The 18490-nt window shown below is 55.8% G+C and overlaps 1 protein-coding gene across 11 annotated transcripts; it reads right to left on the reverse strand.

The window, feature by feature from the left end:
• Positions 1-627: 627 nt before the first annotated feature.
• On the reverse strand, positions 628-18460 carry PNCK (pregnancy up-regulated nonubiquitous CaM kinase). Of its 11 annotated transcripts, none has more exons than XM_054545224.2 (14): positions 18089-18460; positions 17110-17332; positions 5948-5986; positions 3890-3959; positions 3456-3587; positions 3022-3096; positions 2776-2914; positions 2444-2567; positions 2180-2255; positions 1973-2085; positions 1813-1891; positions 1637-1724; positions 1343-1487; positions 628-1023 (listed from the first exon to the last, which is right to left on the reverse strand). In XM_054545224.2, exons 4-13 carry the CDS (start codon positions 3955-3957, stop codon positions 1350-1352), a joined length of 1032 nt encoding a protein of 343 aa, XP_054401199.1. In that variant the 5' UTR covers positions 3958-3959; positions 5948-5986; positions 17110-17332; positions 18089-18460; the 3' UTR covers positions 628-1023; positions 1343-1349. The 11 variants fall into 11 exon arrangements, with proteins under 11 accessions (XP_054401199.1, XP_054401201.1, XP_054401200.1 ...); XM_054545226.2 differs by lacking the exon at positions 18089-18460 and adding an exon at positions 17499-17714; XM_054545225.2 differs by lacking the exons at positions 5948-5986; positions 18089-18460 and having other exon boundaries at positions 17110-17714.
• Positions 18461-18490: the final 30 nt, after the last annotated feature.

Raw genomic sequence — 18490 nt, forward strand, 5'->3', positions numbered from 1 at the left:
AGGTCTACCCCAGCCTGGAGCCTGAGGGTTCCAAAGCCCCCCGCACAGCAGAGGGGAAGAGGGCCCCGTGTCGCCCTCTCCTGGACAAGGAGCTCCTCTCACCCCCTGACCCTGGGGTCCCCTACTCTTCTGCTCGACAAGATGGCCTCTGGCCATCAAGAAAGGGAATGGAGGGAGGGATGGAAGGTGACAGTCCTGGGCTCTGGTCACCCTCCATGCACCTGTGAGCCCTTCCCAGTCCCAGGCACCTGGCTGAGACACTTCAGGCCCGGCCCTGCATGGCAGGGGCACTGGAGCCCATCCCTGGGGGTCTGGAGCCAGCACTCCGCCTCCTGCCTGCGCCCCCTGCTGGCAGCCCAGCAGGCGTGCGCTGCCTCCACTTTGTCCCAGGACCCCAAAGCTGGGCAGTTACACCTCTGGGGTGGCAGAGCTGCCCGGCCACGCTGCCACTTGTTGGTGCTTTGGGGGAAGGGGACAGGAAGTTTTTGGACAGTTGGAAACTTGTCTGGGGAAGCAGAGGTTCAGGTGGCAGTGGGTGAAGCCGTGTGGCAGGGTCTCGTTGGTTTCCTTCCACAAGTGATCAGATCCCCTCCACACTCGCCGCACCCCCAGTTCACCACTGGCCCATTGCTGTATCTTTCTTTATTGGTTTGGGGAAAACTGGAGGGGGCTGGAAGGCCATGACCATGACACAAGCAGGACCACCCACACTCAGCGAAGCACACAACAGCCGTGCAGGAAAGACAGCCCCTGAGGCCCGCCTGCCAGCACCTCCTCGGCTTTTGGCGGGGCGGGGGGCTGGGGCGGGAGAGGCAACAGGGGAGGGGAGCCACTGCCCCCAGGCAGGGCAGAGCCTGGGGACAGACTTGGGGGTGCCCCATTCCAACCCCAGCGCCATGCGCCACACCCTCAAATCTCAAACTCCAGCAGAGGCCAGCCCCAGGGGGAGGGGTTGGGAGAGGGGACCAAAAGCATCCAAGGGAAGGAAATCTGGGGGTCAGTCCACTTGGCCTCGGCATCTGCCTGAGAGGGAGAAGCAGAGGGAAAGGGGGTAGTCAGGAGCCGACCTGCCAGCCCTGTGCCCCTACCCCCCGCCTCGGTCAAATCCCGGACTTCTTAGAGGCCCTCTCCCCCTGTACTCCCTTGCCCAATGTCGGGCACCCACTGGCCCTCCCTGTCCTTCCACCTCTCCTGGAGCCCTGGCTCCTCCCTCTGCTCTCTGCCCTCAGTCCTCTGGCCTGTGGGGGCCACCCCACTTAGCTCTTGGCCACATGGAGCGCCACCACCCTCTAAGCTCTCCAAGGAGCCAGCTCCTGGGGGTGCAGGGTCCACCCAAACACACCTGGGCATCACCACTTGGGGGGCTGGCCAGCACGGAGGCCTGAGTGGCTGTGGCGGGCCATGCCCTGCTCAGAGGCCCCCTCGCCCTCTGGGCTCTGCCCCAGCTTCCGGATGTGGCGCAGGAACGAGGTGGCATTGAAGGCTCGCTGCCAGAAGAGAGGGAGATCAGGCCAGGCCTGGGCCCAGGCCCCAGCCCCAAGACTGTGAGGACTGCAGTGGCCACTGGGCAGCCACGGCGATCAGGCTACAGCTGGGGTGCGACGGGCGACCACACTGGGTCTCTCTCCACACTGACCTTCCAGTGTGTCCGAGCAAAGTTCTTCTGGATCTGCTCACTGACAGAGCCTAAGATGTCCCTGTCGAAGGCTGTGTCCCCAGAGATCCTGGGGAAAGGCTGAAGGTCGCGGGGGGTGCCTCTCTGCAAGTGCAGTCCCCCTGGCCCTGGGGCAGCTTGGCAGGGCTCCCACTCACCAAAGATGCTGCAAGGCCTGTTGGCAGGTGAACCTCTTCTGGGGGTCTCGCTCCAGAAGGTGCCGGATGAAGTCTTTGGCTGGAACAGGGAGGCTGGGTCAGCCTGTCGGGTCCCCACTCCCTTGCATCACCCCCAAGCACGGGCCAGGCTCAAGCTCACCTGATTCTGAGATGTCATCCCAGAAAGGAGAGTCAAACTCATAGCTGGCCCTCAGGATCTGGCTGAAGAGCTCAGGGTCGCTCTCATCGTAGAAGGGGGGGTACCCACACAGCCTGGCACCCACAGATGAATCATCCAGCTGTCCCACCCTCCCCAACCCAGCAGGGGCAGGCAGGCAGGAGACAAGCCTTCCCAGCGGTCACTCACAGGATGTAGGAGATGACGCCCAGGGCCCACACATCTACGGCCTTCCCGTAGGGTTTCTGCTCCAAGAGCTCTGGGGCTGGGGGCCAGAGACAGACAGACGCACGCACAGGCACACACGCAGCCATGCCGCTCAGTGTCACTGGCTCGGCCTACTCAAGCCCAGGAATGGCCCACACAAAGACAACGGGCACAACAGCCTTCCCGGCTGTCTAGGGTCCCCCAGGCCACCCCACTCCCAGCAAGCCTCAGGGTGTCGTCCCTCACCCACATATCCAGGGGTCCCACAGGCGGTGCCTAGCATGTTGCCAGCCTGGATTTTGGAGAGTCCAAAGTCAGAGACCATGATCTTCGAGTCCTCAAAGGGCGTGGCATACAGGAGGTTTTCGGGCTGTGACACACGGACACCAGGAAAAGGGCCAGGTCAGTCCTGACGCGGTGCCGGTGCTGGGACAGGATGGGGACTAGGCACTCTCAGGTTCCCCAGAGCCTTGGTGAAGCGGGAGATCAAGAAAGGCCCCAGCCGTGCTCCCGGGAAAACAAAAGCAGGGCCAGGTGGGCAGGTGGGAGGGTGGGGTGCAGAGGCCCCAGCCAGGCACCTTGAGGTCCCGGTGCACGATCCCCAGGCTGTGCAGGTAGGAAACGGCGCCGAGGACCTGACCCACCAGATGGCTGGCATCCTTCTCTGTGTAGGAGCCGCGCTCCATGATGCGGTCAAACAGCTCGCCACCCGTCACCCTGGGGGTGCCAGGGGTTTGGCTGACCCAGGCACTCAGCCTGGCCTTCAGCCCCACTCACTGCTCAGTCCCTCCCCGGCTCCCACAGCCTGCCCAGGCCCTCCTCACAGTTCCATGGCCAGGTAGAGGTGGGAAGGGCTCTCGTGGACATCCTCCAGAGCGACGATGTTGGGGTGACTGATCCTGCAATGGCAAGGAAGTGCCTGTGGGCCAACAGAGTCAAGGGGTGCTCTGTCCTGAGGCCCTGGGGAAAGCCTCCTCCCTCTTCCTCCCACCTCTGCTCCCCATTCCCTACCACATGCCACCCCTGCCGGGTCCAGGAAGGCAGAGCTCCAGCCTGAGCCCTGGCCTTCCTTCTAAAGCCCATTTGAAAAGCACAGATCAATATCAACTCGCTCCCTTTGCCACAGGGATGTGCAGGCCCAGAGAGAGCGCTGCCCCAGGCCTCCCAAAGGTTGGTGGCCAGGCCTGGACTAGAACCGAGGACTGCTTGTGCCCCCCATCGACCTATGCCCCGTCCCAGGGCCCCACAAGGTGCACACCTACGGAGCACTGCGATCTCGTTCTCCACCAGGGCCTCCTTGCCCCGGAGGGCCTTCTTGGGGATGCACTTGAGGGCCACGAGGTGTGCGGAGCCCCGCTCCTGGGCCAGCACCACCTCGGAGAAGGCACCCCTGCCGCAGACGGGGCGGTGGGAGGTGGGAAGGAAGTGGGAAGAGAGGAGAGGCAGGAGGGAAAGAGAGTGGAGAGGGGAGGGCCCCCTGTGAAGGAGATGGGGAGGCCCTACCTGGCCCTGTGCCACCCCCCACCACCACTCACACATGCCATCTCACAGACTCACTCACATTCACACACCCCTACATATTCACACACACACATCTCACACCCACTCGCGTAGTCACACACACATGCCATCTCACACAGGTACACACAGACACACACACACACACGATCACACACACACGCGCACACTCACGAGCCGAGCCTCTCGCGGATCTCGTAGACGCTGCTGATGTCCTCCGTGTGTTTCTTCAGCAGCAGCATGTCTGAAGGGGCAGCGGAGAGGTGATGGGGGTCCCTCCCTGCCTCCCCGGGGGCAAGGGCAGCTTCCTCCTCCACCCCCTGCCAGGCAGGCCTCAGCCATTGCCGCTGCGCTCGACCCTCCCCTCCCCCGTCCAGGTCCACACCCCCAGACGGACGCCTCCACATCCCAGGCCTACAGCTGCTATCCCACGCCCCCCCACGCCCTGCACCCCGACAGCGACCAGCGCCTGGATGCTGCCTCTCTGCCTCCACACATCCGGCCGCTTTCCAGAAGGCTCCATGCTCACCCACGCCGTCCCTCCCCCATCCACACATCCACAGCGCCCAAGCCCCCACCCCCGCCTAGACCCGCCACCCATGGCACAGAGCCCACAGGCACCCGCTGCCCAAGCCACCAAGCCGCCCAGGATGCACCTGCGACCCCCCGCGCGCAGCCACCTGCCAAGACCGCGGCCACCCACGCGGCCGCAGACGCAGCCCAGCCCTCGGCGCCGCGGAGCAGGGGGACCTGGCAGCCTGGGCCGCCCGCGTCCCGAGCTGCGTGGACCGAGCGCGTGCGGGCAGGGGGCGCGCCAGGCGTGACAGGTGTGCTGCGGCCGCGCAAGGCTGCGGCGGCCGCGGGCCGGATCCGGTGCGCCCCCGCCCCGCACGTCCCCGCGCCCCGGAGCAGGTGCAGACCTGGAGCGGGTGCCGCAGCGTCGTTCCGCGCAGTGGCCGCCGCGCCAAGCCCCCCGCCCGCGCCCCGCCGGCCCCGCCCCCTCCGCGCACGCCCCCGCCGACCGCCCAAGCACGCAGTGGCCCAGCGCGGCAGCGGCGCCGCAGGGCACCTTGTAAGGCAATCGCGGGGCTCCGGCTCGAGCGCCGGCCGCCACCGCCCAGCCCACTGCTCGCTCGCGCCGCCTCCCGGAGCTGCGGCCCGGCTGGGCCGGCCCCAGGGCCTTTGCACCACCGGTGACTGTCTCCCGGAGAGCTCTTCGGCCACAGGTCGGCAAGGCTCTCTGCCTTCCAGTCTCTGCCTTCACCGCCTCTCCGAGGACAGGCTGCCCAGGCCACTTGCCCGAAAACAGCCTCCATCTCTAGCTCCAGGACCCTGCAACCCTGCACCACAACTCTGCCACCCTGGGCTCCCGGCACTCACTGGGCTCCCTCTGGCTCCACCATTAATCCCTCACCCTCACTTTCTTCTCTACCCAGCAGCCAGAGCATTCCTTTTATTGAGATCATGTCACCCTCCCGCAGCTCTCTATGTCAATCCAAGTCAAAGCATGAGTCCTTAGGGGGCGGCCTAAACACTGCCCTGGCCCCTCCTCCTCCACCTCTTCCCCGGCCACACTGGCCTCCTGACGGCCCTAGCCTTTGCTCCCCTGCCTGGAATGTTCTTCGATCGGATATCTGCCTGGCTTGGCTCCTCGCTGCATCAGATCTCGGCTCACATGTCCCCTCCTCAAACCGGCCTCCCCCGCCCTGCCCCTGCCAATTCTCTCCGCATAACCCTGCCCTGTCTTTAGAACGTCCAACCGCAAAAATCACCTTCTTCGCCTGGTCTTCCTCACCAAAGCGTCCGCTCCCAGAGAGTGTACCTCGGCAACCCAGCCAAGACGAGCCCAGGAAATAAGTGCGGGTGACTGAATTCAATTCTGCATCCAACAGTTACTGGACCCCCCTCACTGCCCGCCATCCAGTCCCATGAGGTTCTGGTAGCCCTCCCCAGGGTCTGTGCTCCACATCCCTGCAGGCCAGCATCACAAGGGTTCCGTCAAGTGACCATGGGCCCTGGCATGACACAAAGTCTTCAAGAGAGTCCGCGGGGCAGGAGGAGTTTTTAAAAAATCATTTTTCCAGACCTCAACTCCCATATATACTCTGTGTAAAAACTGGGAAATCTGAGAAGGCCCCTGGCAGCTCTTGCCCCCTGGCCTTTCCCAGTCACCCCTCCCAGGGCACTGCAGAAGGCTCCAGGGACCCCAGCACTCAGAAGCTCCAGTCTCACCTGCTCATCTATGTGAAAAAGGTTTCCTGGGACCGACATCTAAAACAGAAAAAAATAGGAATGGAACTGATGGTGAGCCCCTTCTCATGACAGCAGGAAGTGCAATTTGTTTACAGATACCTACAGATAATTCCCCAGAATGTCTAATACGCCAATGGTGCTTTGCTCAAGCCAGGAGAAACATTAGCAGAGTTCTACAACATGGTGCCGGGTTATAAAAAGAAATAGAAATACACATATTTCTGTGCCCCAGAAAAGTATGGTGGTGTGAGTAATAAAAAACTGCCCGTGTGGAAAGAGATGGCACAAAGAGACCTATCTGAGGGGCAGCACATGGAAACTGGAGGCCAGAAGGAAAGCACCCACCTCCAAAGTGGGCCTGGGAAAGACGAGCCAGCGGGCAGGTATTTGTCCACGAGGTGACTCAGATGGCCCTGGCCTCATGTAAAAACTGATGGCACAGTTTTTGTTTGAATCATTGTATCATGGGGCTTTTTTGGTTTGTTATTATTGTTGTTGTTGTTTGAGACAGAGTCTCACTCTGTCGCCCAGGCTGGTGTGCAGTGGTGCAATCTCAGCTCACTACAGCCTCTGCCTCCTGGGTTCAAGCAATTCTCCCGCCTCAGCCTCCTGAGTAGCTGGGACTACAGGTGCACGCCACCACACCCAGCTACTTTTTGTATTTTTAGTAGAGGCAGGGTTTCACCATGTTGGCCAGGCTGGTCTCGAACTCCTGACTTCAGGTGATCTGCCCGCCTCAGCATCCCAAAGTGCTGAGATTACAGGCGTGAGCCACCGCACCAGGCCTATATTGTGTGTTTACAAGAGAAATTACACCCTCCGGCCTGGCAAGGTGGCTCATGCCTGTAATCCCAGCACTTCAGGAGGCTGAGGCTGGAGGATAACTTGAGCCCAGGAGTTCCAGCCTAGCCTGGGCAACATAGCTTTTCTTTTCTTTTCTTTTGAGATGGAGTGTAGAAAGTAAAAAGTTCCTCTTCAAAGTTTCCCTTCTTATTAAAAAATAAATCATAAGTGTTAGAAATAATAGTTTCTTTTAAAGACTAACTTCCTTCAAGCCTCCTTGCTTTGTGCTAATAACTCTTTGTTAAGCCCTATCCTATGTAGCTGTTAAACATGCTTACAGGCACGTAGTACATTCTATGTCCTTGTACTTTCACCAAGATATCTGTGCTGGACGTGCTCACAGGCATGTCCCAGCTCGCAGCCTATGTCCCTTTCCTAGTGGGGAATATTATTACTTTTCTAAGTCGTTTCGTAAGCAACTTCCTCTTTTCCTTTATCCTTCCATTACTTTTATCTATTTTCAAAAGTTTTAAACTACTAGCCAATCGGGTTTTAGGTTAGATTGTGAAGTCTGGCTCCAGCCAATGGAAACAGGACAGAGTAGCAAGGACAAACTGCATAAGGAATAAAAATTGCTTCCCTCCTTTGTTTGGTGTACTCACGTGGCAAAACTGCTGGCAAGTGTACCCTTTCCGCAGAAAGTTAAAAAATGGCCTTGCTAAGGAGATTAAACTTATGCCGGGTGTGGTGGCTCATGCCTGTAATCCTAGCAGTTTGGGAGGCCGAGGCGGGCAGATCACCTGAGGTCAGGAGTTTGAGACCAGCCTGGCCAACATGGGGAAACCCTAGCTCTACTAAAAATGTAAAAATTAGCCGGGCGTGGTGGCTCACGCCTGTAATCCCAACTACTTGGGAGTCTGAGGCAGGAGAATAGCTTGAACCTGGGAGGTAGAGGTTGCAGTGAGCCGAGATCGCGCCATTGCACTCCAGCCTGGGGCACAAGAGCAAGACTTCATCTCAAAAAAAAAAAAAAAAAAAAGAAAGAAAGAGAAAGAAAATTAAATTTATGTTCAAGTGCTATTTCTTTGTGCCACCGGGGAACAAACATTTCTAACATGGAGTCTCAGTCTTGTCACCCAGGCTGGCAGGCAGTTGTGTGATCTCCGCTCACTACAACCTCCGCCTCCTGGGCTCAAGCAATTCCCCCACTTCAGCCTCCCAAGTAGCTGGGACTACAGGCACCCATCACCACGCCCGGCTAATTTTTGTATTTTTTGGTAGAGACAGTTTCACCATGTTGGCAGGCTGATCTCGAACTCCTGACCTCAGATGATCCACCCTCCTCGGCCTCCCAAAGTGCTGGGATTACAGGCGTGAGCCACGGCGCCCAGCCACCTGTGTCCTTTTGATGTCCCTTCATCACTACATGTGTGTGTGCATGGCCGTGTAGGTGTGGGCGTGTCTGTCTGTGTGAGCTCTTCCTTACTTTCTGGCTCTGTGCTCATCCCTTATATTTCTTGAACCGGTCCTAGAACCAGCCATTTTCTCTAAGGAGCCATTTTTGAGAGAATGGTGTTGGAGACGAAGATCTGGGCTCTAAGTGTGCCCATTGTTCCTGGAGTATTGCTGCTTCTAGGCCCTCTCCGCTGACAGCAAGAACATATATATATATATATATATATATATATATATACCCATGTACATAGATAGATAGATATAGATATATATAAACCCATATAATACTAAGCCATTTTATATATATACTAACCCATGTTATGTTACTAACATAACATCTATAAACAGATACACACGTGCATCAGTATCTATATTAAACTCAACACGAGTGCACACTGATGTCTCCAACTCTAATCCATCACCACCTTTTGCTTTTAGTCTGACAGATGCCACTCATTGCCAGAGTGGCTGGGATCAGCCCCTTTCTCCCTGACCCCCTTCAGTAAGGCTGTTTTGTACATTTCTGTTCCTTTTTTGTTTGTTTGTTTCATACATTTCTAATTGCCTTTTGTCGCAGTCTGCATTCCGTCTTGTGATCTCCCAACCTTCTAAAAGATTATTTTAAAAGGTGCCTATTTTAAGTTCCCTCTGTCTGCTGTAAAGTTCTATGGGTTTTGACATATTCAGAGTGTCACGTGTCCACCATTACAGCATCATACAGAACAGTTTCCCTGCGCTACAGAATCCCTGTGCTGTGCCTAGTCAAGCACGATCCCCTCTCTCAGATCCCTGGCAACCATGGATCTGTTTTCTGTCTTTTTTTTTAATCTATTTTGCTTTTTCCGGAATGTTAGGTAAATGGAGTCACAGAGTAGGCAGCTTTATCAGGCTTTTTACTACGCAATATGTATTTAAGATTCACTTATTTCTTTGCGTGGGTTCATAGCTTTCCCCTCTTTATCACTGACTAGTATTCCATTGTCCAGATATACCACAATTTATTTGTTCACCTACTGAGGAACATCTTAATTGCTTCCAGTTTTTGCCAATTACGAATAAAGCTGCTAATAGTATCACACTGGTCTTTAAGGAAAAAAGGCTGCTATAAATATGTGTGTGGTGGTTTTTGAGTGGACATAAGTTTTCAAATCATTTGGGTAAATACCAAGGAGTGTGATTGCTGAATTGTATGGTAAGAGTATACTTAGCTTCGGAAGGAACTGCCAACCGCTTTTCAGGGTGGCTGTACCTTGTCGCATTCTCATCAACAATGAATGGGAGTTCTTGCTGCTCCGGGTCCTCACCAGCATTAGGAGTTGTCAGTGTTTTGGATTTTGGCTATCTAGTAGGTATGCAGCGGTATCTCCTTGTGGTTTTAATTCGCAATTCCCTAATGATGTATGATGTTAAACATCTTCTAATATGCTTATTTGCCATTTGTATTTCTTCTTTGGAGAGGCATCTGTTCAGATCTTTTGCCCATTTTTAAATTGGGTTGTTTTCTTATTGAGTTGGGATTTTTTTTTTTCTTTCTTTCTTTTTTTGAGACACACACAGTCTTATTCTGTTGCCCAGGCTGCAGTGCAGTGGTGCAATCTCAGCTCACTGCAACCTCTGCCTCCTGAGTTCAAGCAATTCTCCTGCCTCAGCCTCCCGAGTAGCTGGGATTACAGGCACCCGTCACCATGCCCAGCTAATTTTTGTATTTTCAGTAGAGGCAGGGTTTCACCATGTTGGCCAGGCTGGTCTCGAACTCCTGACCTCAGGTGATCCACCTGCCTCGGCCTCCCAAAGTGCTGAGATTACAGGCATGAGCCACCGCATCTGGCCAAGACCCCATCTTCTTCAAAAAATTTACAAATTAGCCGGGTGTGGTGGTGTGTACCCATAGTCTCAGCTACTTGGGAGGCTGAGGCAGCAGGATCACTTGAGTCCAGGAGTTGGAGGCTGCAGTGAGCCATGATCATGCCACTGCACTCCACCCTGGCAACCAGAGAGTGACAGCACAACTCAAAAAGAAAAGAAAAAAGAAATTACACCCTTTGCAACTGTGTAAACATCTGCTGAAATCCTGTACATGTCAATTTTGAAATGCATGTGTGTTGGTTGGGTGGTGGTGATGTGATACAGTTTGGATGTCTGTCCCCTCCAAATCTCATGTTGAACTGTAATCCCCAATGTTCAAGGTGGCGTCTAATGGCACGTGTTTGGGTCACGGCGGTGGATCCCTCATGAATGGCTTGGTGCCATCCTCACAATAATGAGTGAGTTCTTGCTCTGAGTCCACACGAGATCTGGTTGTTTTAAAGAGTCTAGCACCTCCTCCACCCTCACTCTCTTGCTCCCATTCTTGCCATGGATATGCCGGCTCCCTCTTCACCTTCCACCATGATTGGAAGCTTCCTGAGGGTGTCACTAGAAGCAGATGCTGGCACCACACTTCCTGTATAGCCTCCAGAACCATGAGCCAAAATAAACCACTTCTCTTTATAAATTATCCAGCCTCAGGTATTTTTTTTATAGCAATGCAAGAATGGGCTCACATATGACAGATAAAGAGCTTTTCAAAACCATTCAGGGGACACATGACACAAAAATTAACTCAAGGCTGGGCACGGTGGCTCATGCCTGTAATCCCAGCACTTTGGGAGGCCAAGGAGGGTGGATCATCTGAGGTCAAGAGTTCGAGATCAGCCTGGCCAACATGGTGAAACTGTCTCTACCAAAAAATACAAAAATTAGCCGGGCATGGTGGCAGGTGCCTGTAGTCCCAGCTACTTGGGAGGCTGAAGTGGGAGAATTGCTTGAGCCCAGGAGGCGGAGGTTGCAGTGAGCGGAGATCACACAACTGCCTGCCCGCCTGGGCAACAGAGTGAGAACCTGTCTCCAAAAAAAAAAAAAAAAAAAAAAAAAGGACACAGGAGCCAACTGAAAGAGAGTCCAATGGTCCAAGATGGAAAATTTGAGCAAGAAAACAAAGAGTTGTGTTAGATTAAAACCAAATATAAGGTACACATCTATGAGTCCATACCGTTATAAATAAATGATTACATAAATAAATGTGGGGGAACAGACAAAACTCCTGCTCAGAAGAACACATCCCTCCCTCTCCCTCCAGGAGGTGGCCCTGCTCCCTAACTGGGCCTCACGGAGCGGCTTCCTTCCCAAGAGCACGGTATGGAAAGGGGGAACAGTCACTTCCCAGTGGAGAGACCCGACAAACAGGACCCCAACCGGTCGTTCCAGGTCTACATGGCCCCCGATGAGGCGCTTCACCCCCATGGTCTTCCTCCTGATCACCCCTGAGGCCCACCTGATCATGGGAAACAGCAAAAGGTTGTTTTACAACACACTGCCCAGTCTTCCTCGAAGCTGTCAGGGCCACCAAGAACAAGGAGTCTGAGAAACTGTCACAGCCAAGAGGAGCCTCAGGAGACAGGATGACTAAATGCAACATGTGATCCTGACAGAAAAAGGACACTAGGGAAAAGCCAGGAAAACCTGAATAAACTATGGGCTTTAGATACTAACAATGTTGATTCATTGTTTGCAATAACTGATGTTGATTCATTAATTGCAATAAATGAGCTGTCCTAACGTAAGAGGCTAATAAGGCGGGAGATGGGGGTGGGCTGTATGGGAATTCTTGGTACCCTCTTCACAGTTTTTCTGTACATCTAAAACTAGTCTAGAAGGTGAGGGTTGAAAAATTACCTATTGGGTACAACATTCACTATTCAGGTTGTAACCACCTAATGGGTTCATTTTGCCCACTGCCCAGATAGATAGAGCCAATTTATCAAGACAGGGGAATTACAATAAAGAAAGTTTTGTTTTGTTTGTTTGAGACAGAGTCTTGCTCTGTCACCCACGCTGGAGTGCAGTGGCACGATCTCAGCTCACTGCAACCTCCGCCTCCCGGGTTCAAACGATTCTCCAGCCCCAGCCTCCCGAGTAGCTGGGACTACAGGCATGCACCACCACGTCTGGCTAATTTTTGCATTTTTAGTAGGGACAGGGTTTCACCATGTTGGCCAGGCTGGTCTCAAACTCCTGACCTCAGGTGATCTGCCTGCCTTGGCCTCCCAAAGTGCTGGGATTACAGGTGTTTTGTTTTGAGGCAGGGTGTTGCACTGTCTCTCAGGCTGGAGTGCAGTGGTACAATCACGGCTCACGGCACCCTTGACTTCTTGAGCTCAAGTGATCCTCTTGCCTCAGCCTCCCCAGTAGCTGGGACCACAGGTGCGTGTCACCACCCCAGCTAATTTTTAAATTTTTTGTAGAGACAAGGTCTCGCTATGTTGCCCAGGCTGGTCCCGAACCCCTGGCATCAAGTCATCTGTGTCAGGCCTCTGAGCCCAAGCTAAGCCATCATATCCCCTGTGACCTGCACATATACATCCGGATGGCCTGAAGCAACTGAAGATCCACAAAAAAAGTGAAAACAGCCTTAACTGATGACAGTCCACCATTGTGATTTGTTTCTGCCCCACCCTAACTGATGTACTTTGTAATCTCTCCCACCCCTAAGAAAGTTCTTTGTAATCTCCCTCACCCTTGAGAAGGTTCTTTGTAATTTGTAATTCTCCCCACCCTTGAGAATGTACTTTGTGAGATCCACCTCCTGCCCGAAAAACCTTGCTCCTAACTCCACCGCCTATCCCCAAACCTATAAGAACTAATGATAGCCCCATCACCCTTTGCTGACTCTTTTCGGACACAGTCCGCCTGCACCCAGGTAAAATAAACAGCCTTGTTGCTCACACAGAGCCTGTTTGGTGGTCTCTTCACACAGACGTGTGAGACAATCTGCCCACCTGGTCCTCCCAAAGTGCTGGGATTATAGGTGTGAGTCACCAGGCCCAGCCGAGAAAGAGTTGAATACACGTAGAGGAGACTGGAGTTTTATTATTACTCAAATCAACTGCCCTGAAAATTTGAAGGCTAGGATTTTTTTTTTTTTTTTTTTTTTTTTTGAGACAGAGTCTCACTCTGTCGCCCAGGCTAGAGCGCAGTGGCATGATCTAGGCTCACTGCAACCTCCGCCTCCCAGATTCAAGCGATTCTCCTGTCTCAGCCTCCTGAGTAGCTGGGATTACAGGCCCGTGCCACCACACCTGGTTAATTTTTTGTATTTTTAGTAGAGACGGGGCTTCACCATGTTAGCCTGGATGGTCTTGATCTCCTGACCTCGTGATTTTCATGCGCGTCCGTGTGAAGAGACCACCAAACAGGCTTTGTGTGAGCAACATGGCTATTTATTTCACCTGGGTGCAGGCGAGCTGAGTCCGAAAAGAGAGTCAGCGAAGGGAGATAGGGGTGGGGCCGTTTTACAGGATTTGGGAAGGTAATGGAAAATTACAGTCAAAGGGGGTTGTTCTCTGGTGGGCAGGGGTGGATCTCACAAAGTACCTTCTCAAGGGTGGGGGAGACTACGAAGTACCTTCTTAAGGGTGGGGGAGATTACAAAGTACATTGATCAGTTAGGGTGGGGCAGGAACAAATCACAATGGTGGAATGTCATCAGTTAAGGCTGTTTTTACTTCTTTCGTGGATCTTCAGTTACTTTAGGCCATCTGGATGTATACGTGCAAGTCACGGGATGCGATGGCCTGGCCTGGGCTCAGAGGCCTGACAGTGATCCACCCATGTCGGCCTCCCAAAGTGTTGAGATTACAGGCATGAGCCACCGTGCCCAGCCCTGAAGGCTAGGGTTTTTTTTTGAGACAGAGTCTCACTCTGTTGCCCAGGCTGGAGTGCAGTGGCACAATCTTGTCTCACTGCAACCTCCGCCTCCCAGGTTCAAGCGATTTCCGGCTAACTTTTGTATTTTTAGTAGAGACGGGTTTCACCATGTTGGCCAGGCTGCTCTTGAACTCCTGACCTCAAGTGACCCACCCGCCTGGGCCTCCCAAAATGCTAGGATTACAGGTGTGAGCCACTGCACCCAGCCTGAAAGCTAGGATTTTTTAAAGATAGTTTGGCCGACAGGGGGCTGGGGAATGGGTGCTGCTGACTGGTTGGGTGGGGGATGATTCTTGTGTGCTGAGCTGAGTCTGCTTTTAGGTGGGGCCACAGGACCTTGAGTCATAAGTCTATGTGGTCCGGGTGAGAAATGCAAAAACCTGCAAAGACCTCTCAAAAACCAACCTTAGGTTCTACAATAGTGACATTATCTACAGGAGTAATTGGAGAAGTTACAAATCTCTTGAGCTCTGAACAATGGCTGGTCATCACGAATGCTTACATGTCAGCAGAATTCAGGCCCCTCCCATCCTCCTCACCTGAGAGCCTTTCATTACTTTTACAAAGGCGGTTTCATCTTGGGAAGGTCTATTATCATTTAAACTATAAACTAAATTTCTCCCAAAGTTAGCTTGGCCCATGCCCAGGAAAGACCAAGAGCAGTTTGGAGGGTAAATGCAGACGGGGTTGGTTAGATCAGATCTCTCACTGGCATAATTTTGTTACTGCTACAGTTTTTGCAAGGCAGCTTTAGGGTGATGGGTCTGCTAAAAGCTCAGACTTCACCACCACGAAATATATGCATGTAACAAAACCGCACTTGTACCCTCTCAATCTATAAAACAAATAAATAAAACCAGTCTAATAAAAGTTTACATAAAATGTAAAAAACAAACCAAAGCCTCCTTTCTGCGGGTCTGTGTAAACGAGCACAGCTGGTGGGAAGGGCGGGGGTGGGGGGTTCTGCTGCCCCCCCATCCCTGCCCTGCTGCAGGCCCTCGCCCCCAGCCCCATTCTTTCTGTTCTCCGCTTGGCTGCAGCCGCACGTCGGACCCCTCCCCAAGAGCTGGAAGTACAAAGCCCTTCCAGGTGGACTCTGGCTCCCCCTTTGTTCCCAGCTTATTCTAATTCCAAAGCTCATTGTGCCCGGCTCGCCTTCAGAAGAGGAGGAGCCCCCATCCTGTCTCCAGCTGCCCGTCCTCCCAGGATAACCAGTCACCCCAGGGCCGGGTGGCCCCCACCCAGCCCCTCCCTGGTCCGCAGCTGCCCTAGGCTTGAGTGGGCGCTGGCTCCAATTCCCAGGCCTCCCCCAACAAACAGGAGCATTCCGGCTAGCCCCCCGTCCCCTGCCCTCCCTCCAGCCCCCCTCTCCTCCCCTCTCCCTCCTCCTCAGCTCCTGCTCCAACCCCCCAGCCCCAGCTGGGGCCTGAAAGGCTGCCCGCTCCCTGGGACACGGTAGGGGGAGGGCGCAGCTCTCCCCCACTCCAACCCCGTCGCCTCTGCCCCAGAGAACAGTTTGCTTCTCACCTCTGGGCTGGGCACAGGTCGCAGGGCACCCCCACCCCCTCCTGCACATGCTCGGAACCCCCCTTCAGTGAGTAGAACACAAGGGCCTGGCAAGACAGGCGGAGGCTTGGAAAGGGCTGGCGGGGGATGGCTACCCGGCCCTCAGCTGGGGGCCTGGAGAGCCCACCCTGCCCTTCCCCAGCAGCTGCTGCTCCCGGGCCGAGCCTGACGTGCCTTGACAAAGCCGGAGAACGCTTTGAAGCCTTCGGACGTGGGAGAGGACCCAGCCAGGGCTGGAAATCACTTTGCCTTTGTTCCCCCAACTGCTCAGCAGCTCATGGGAGCAGCCTCAGAAGACCCTGTCACTGGCCGCCCGGGTCAGAGCCTGTGACAGAGACCAGAGCTCCGGCCTGAGCTTCCCGCCGGGAACTCCAGCCTTACCAGCCTGAACTTCATGCACTGCTCAAAGAGGCCCAGCTCGCCCTGGCCGGGCAGGGGTGGCTCCCAGGGTGGCCGACGTGGGGAGGGTTCCTGAACCTCCCTCAGGAGCCTCCTGGGACAGAGTCCTGGAGGTCAGCAGAGAAAGGGAAGCCCAGGCTGCGGGCCCCGGGTGGAGGGAAAACTCAGCGGGAACGCCCCGAGGCTGGGAGGCCACGGCCCCATCACACTCCATCTTGTAGTCTTGGAGAAAAATTTAGTTCTACCTCCAGGGCACAGAAAAGCCCAGAGAAGGGATGAGACAAGGGCGGGCTGGTCAGATTTGTGCTTCAGGAGGGTCCCTCTGGCTGCTCAGAGAATGCATTTTGGGGTCTGTCCCAGGCCGTGAGGAGGAGTTCACAGTCACTACGGGGTCCAGACCAGCTGGGAGCAAGAGGCGGGGCCTGGCCCAGGGGCTGGTAGTGGGTGCACCCCAGGCTGGGCTGGCAGAGGGTGGGGAAGAAGGTGCGTGTGGGAAGGGGTGGCTGCCTGGAGAAGAGCCCAGTTCCAGGCGGTCGTGGGAGTCAGGTATGGGGGCCCACTGGACCTCCCCTCAGATGTGGGGGCTCCCACTCCGAGGGTCCATGGAGCAGTGGCAGCCCCTCACCCTTCACTTCTGTCTCCAGTACCCTCCAGCCTGGCCACCTCGCCCTCTGCCTCGGCCACCTCTGATCTCACAAAGGCAGCAGCAGTCAGGGGTGGCGACTCCCTCATGAGCCTGTCCCTGACCTCGGAACCCACCGGAGGAGGAACCGCAGCAGTGGTCACTTCCCCAAAGTGCCATCAGCTCTCCTACATCCTCTCGAGCCTCTCTGTTCTCTCTCCCTTCCACCCCCACCCCTTGGACAAGCAATATCTGAAAGTCTCCCCTGCCCGCGACTCCCAGAGCTGTCTGGCCATGGCCTGCACTCTCCCTCAAAGTGGCCCTCCCCCAGGTCACTGTCCTCCCTCAAAGCGGCCCTCCCCCAGGTCACTGTCCTCCCTCAAAGCGGCCCTCCCCCAGGTCACTGTCCTCCCTCAAAGCGGCCCTCCCCCAGGTCACTGTCCTCCCTCAAAGCGGCCCTCCCCCAGGTCACTGTCCTCCCTCAAAGCGGCCCTCCCCCAGGTCACTGTCCTCCCTCAAAGCGGCCCTCCCCCAGGTCACTGTCCTCCCTTCGCTGACATCACACGCCCACCCCGCACTCCTGCTGGGCTGAGGCCCTCCGAGTCTACTTCACCGGGTCCTCTTCTCTCTTCTCTCAAAGGCCATGGGGTTTGCCTGCGGTCCAGCTGGGTTGGCCCTCTTCCCTCTGTCCTGGGTCCTTGAGTGGCCCCGCTTCTTTAGGTCATCTATGAGTCACTTCTCTAACGCCCCTGTCTCCAGACCAGCTTCAGTCAAAGGCTGAGCCGGAGAAGACCCTAGTGAGAAACTTCTGATGAGCAGTGTGACCTTGCCACCTCAAGGGTACCCGCCCACCGCCCCTGGTCTAAGCACAGGTGACACCGCCTGTCTCCCCCAAGCACACACACCCCTTGAGGCTCCTCCTCCAAGTCTGGGTGGGGACACTGCCCCACCCCCCCTCACCCAGCAAGCTCAATCTGGCTTTGGCCGGAACTGCTTTTCTTCCTAAAGCTGGAGGGATGGCCGCGGGCTTAGCTTAACGGGATGAGCCATCTGGGGACTGCAGTGTCCACGATCAGATCAGGGAGCTTGAAGTTGAGGGGTGCACACTTTACCTCCCAGGCCAGGACAATGACCACTTCCTTCCCCACCCCACCCCCAGGCTACTCTTAGCCCTAGAAAATTCTAAACAAGCTGCTCAGCTTGTTTAGCGGCGGAGAGGCAGCCCAACAAGCTGGCTCTTGCTGGGGAGGCCTGGGGGGTCCCGGGGAGAGGAACACGGGGTGGGTGGGGGGCGGGCAGCCAGGACCTCAGGGCTGAGGCCTTTGGGGAAGGGTCTGTGCACCCGCCAGGCACCAGGGGGCAGCCTTGCCTTATTCCCGCTCCAGTCCCCTCAAGTCCGAAGCCCCTACCCACTCTCACGCCAGGCAGGGGTGGGGGCCGCCGGGGTCATTTACCCGGGCCCCTTCTCTGCCTTGGTGACAAAGTCGAGCCTTGCTCATCAGCCAGGCAGGCTCCCCTCTGCCCACTGTGGAGACACAGAGGCCTGTCACCTGAAGAGCTGGTCCCGGCCTCCAGCTTCCAGGGTAGCCGAGAAGCTGTAGCCCCCAGTGGGCAGCGGTGGACAGAGCTCAAGGAAGGAGGGAGCACCAGGAGGAGACGGCTGCAGCCTGCCAGGAGCCGGGAGAAAGGGAGAGAGGGGAGGTGGAGGGCTGAGGGGGCCCGGGGGACGTCTTCCTAGGTCTGGGAGGGGCCGGCCGGGAAGCCTGGGCCGCACTAGGAGCCGGCGACCCTGGGGCGAGGGGCGGCCCGGAGCCCTGCGGGAGGAGCTGGCGGCCGCCCCAGGTAGCAACCATCCTGCCTCCCGCTGGAGCGGCGTCTCCTCCCCGGGAGGAGGGCAGGGAGGAGGTGGGCGGAGTGTGACGAGGAGGGCGGGAGGGAGGGATGCGGGAGGG

The sequence above is a fragment of the Pongo abelii genome, chromosome X (assembly GCF_028885655.2).
Source record: "Pongo abelii isolate AG06213 chromosome X, NHGRI_mPonAbe1-v2.0_pri, whole genome shotgun sequence".
Classification (NCBI taxonomy): Eukaryota; Metazoa; Chordata; class Mammalia; order Primates; family Hominidae; genus Pongo; species Pongo abelii.

Excerpts from the sequence above, each read along its gene's own strand:
- PNCK (XM_002832280.4), bottom strand. The coding sequence starts at position 5,031 with ATGGAGGCTGTTTTCGGGCAAGTGGCCTGGGCAGCCTGTCCTCGGAGA. Across the intron at positions 3,960-4,784 it reads CCCCGCGATTGCCTTACAAG|ACATGCTGCTGCTGAAGAAA; the intron begins GTGCCCTGCGGC and ends CTGCCCCTTCAG. Across the intron at positions 2,568-2,775 it reads TCGTGCACCGGGACCTCAAG|CCCGAAAACCTCCTGTATGC; the intron begins GTGCCTGGCTGG and ends CGTGTGTCACAG.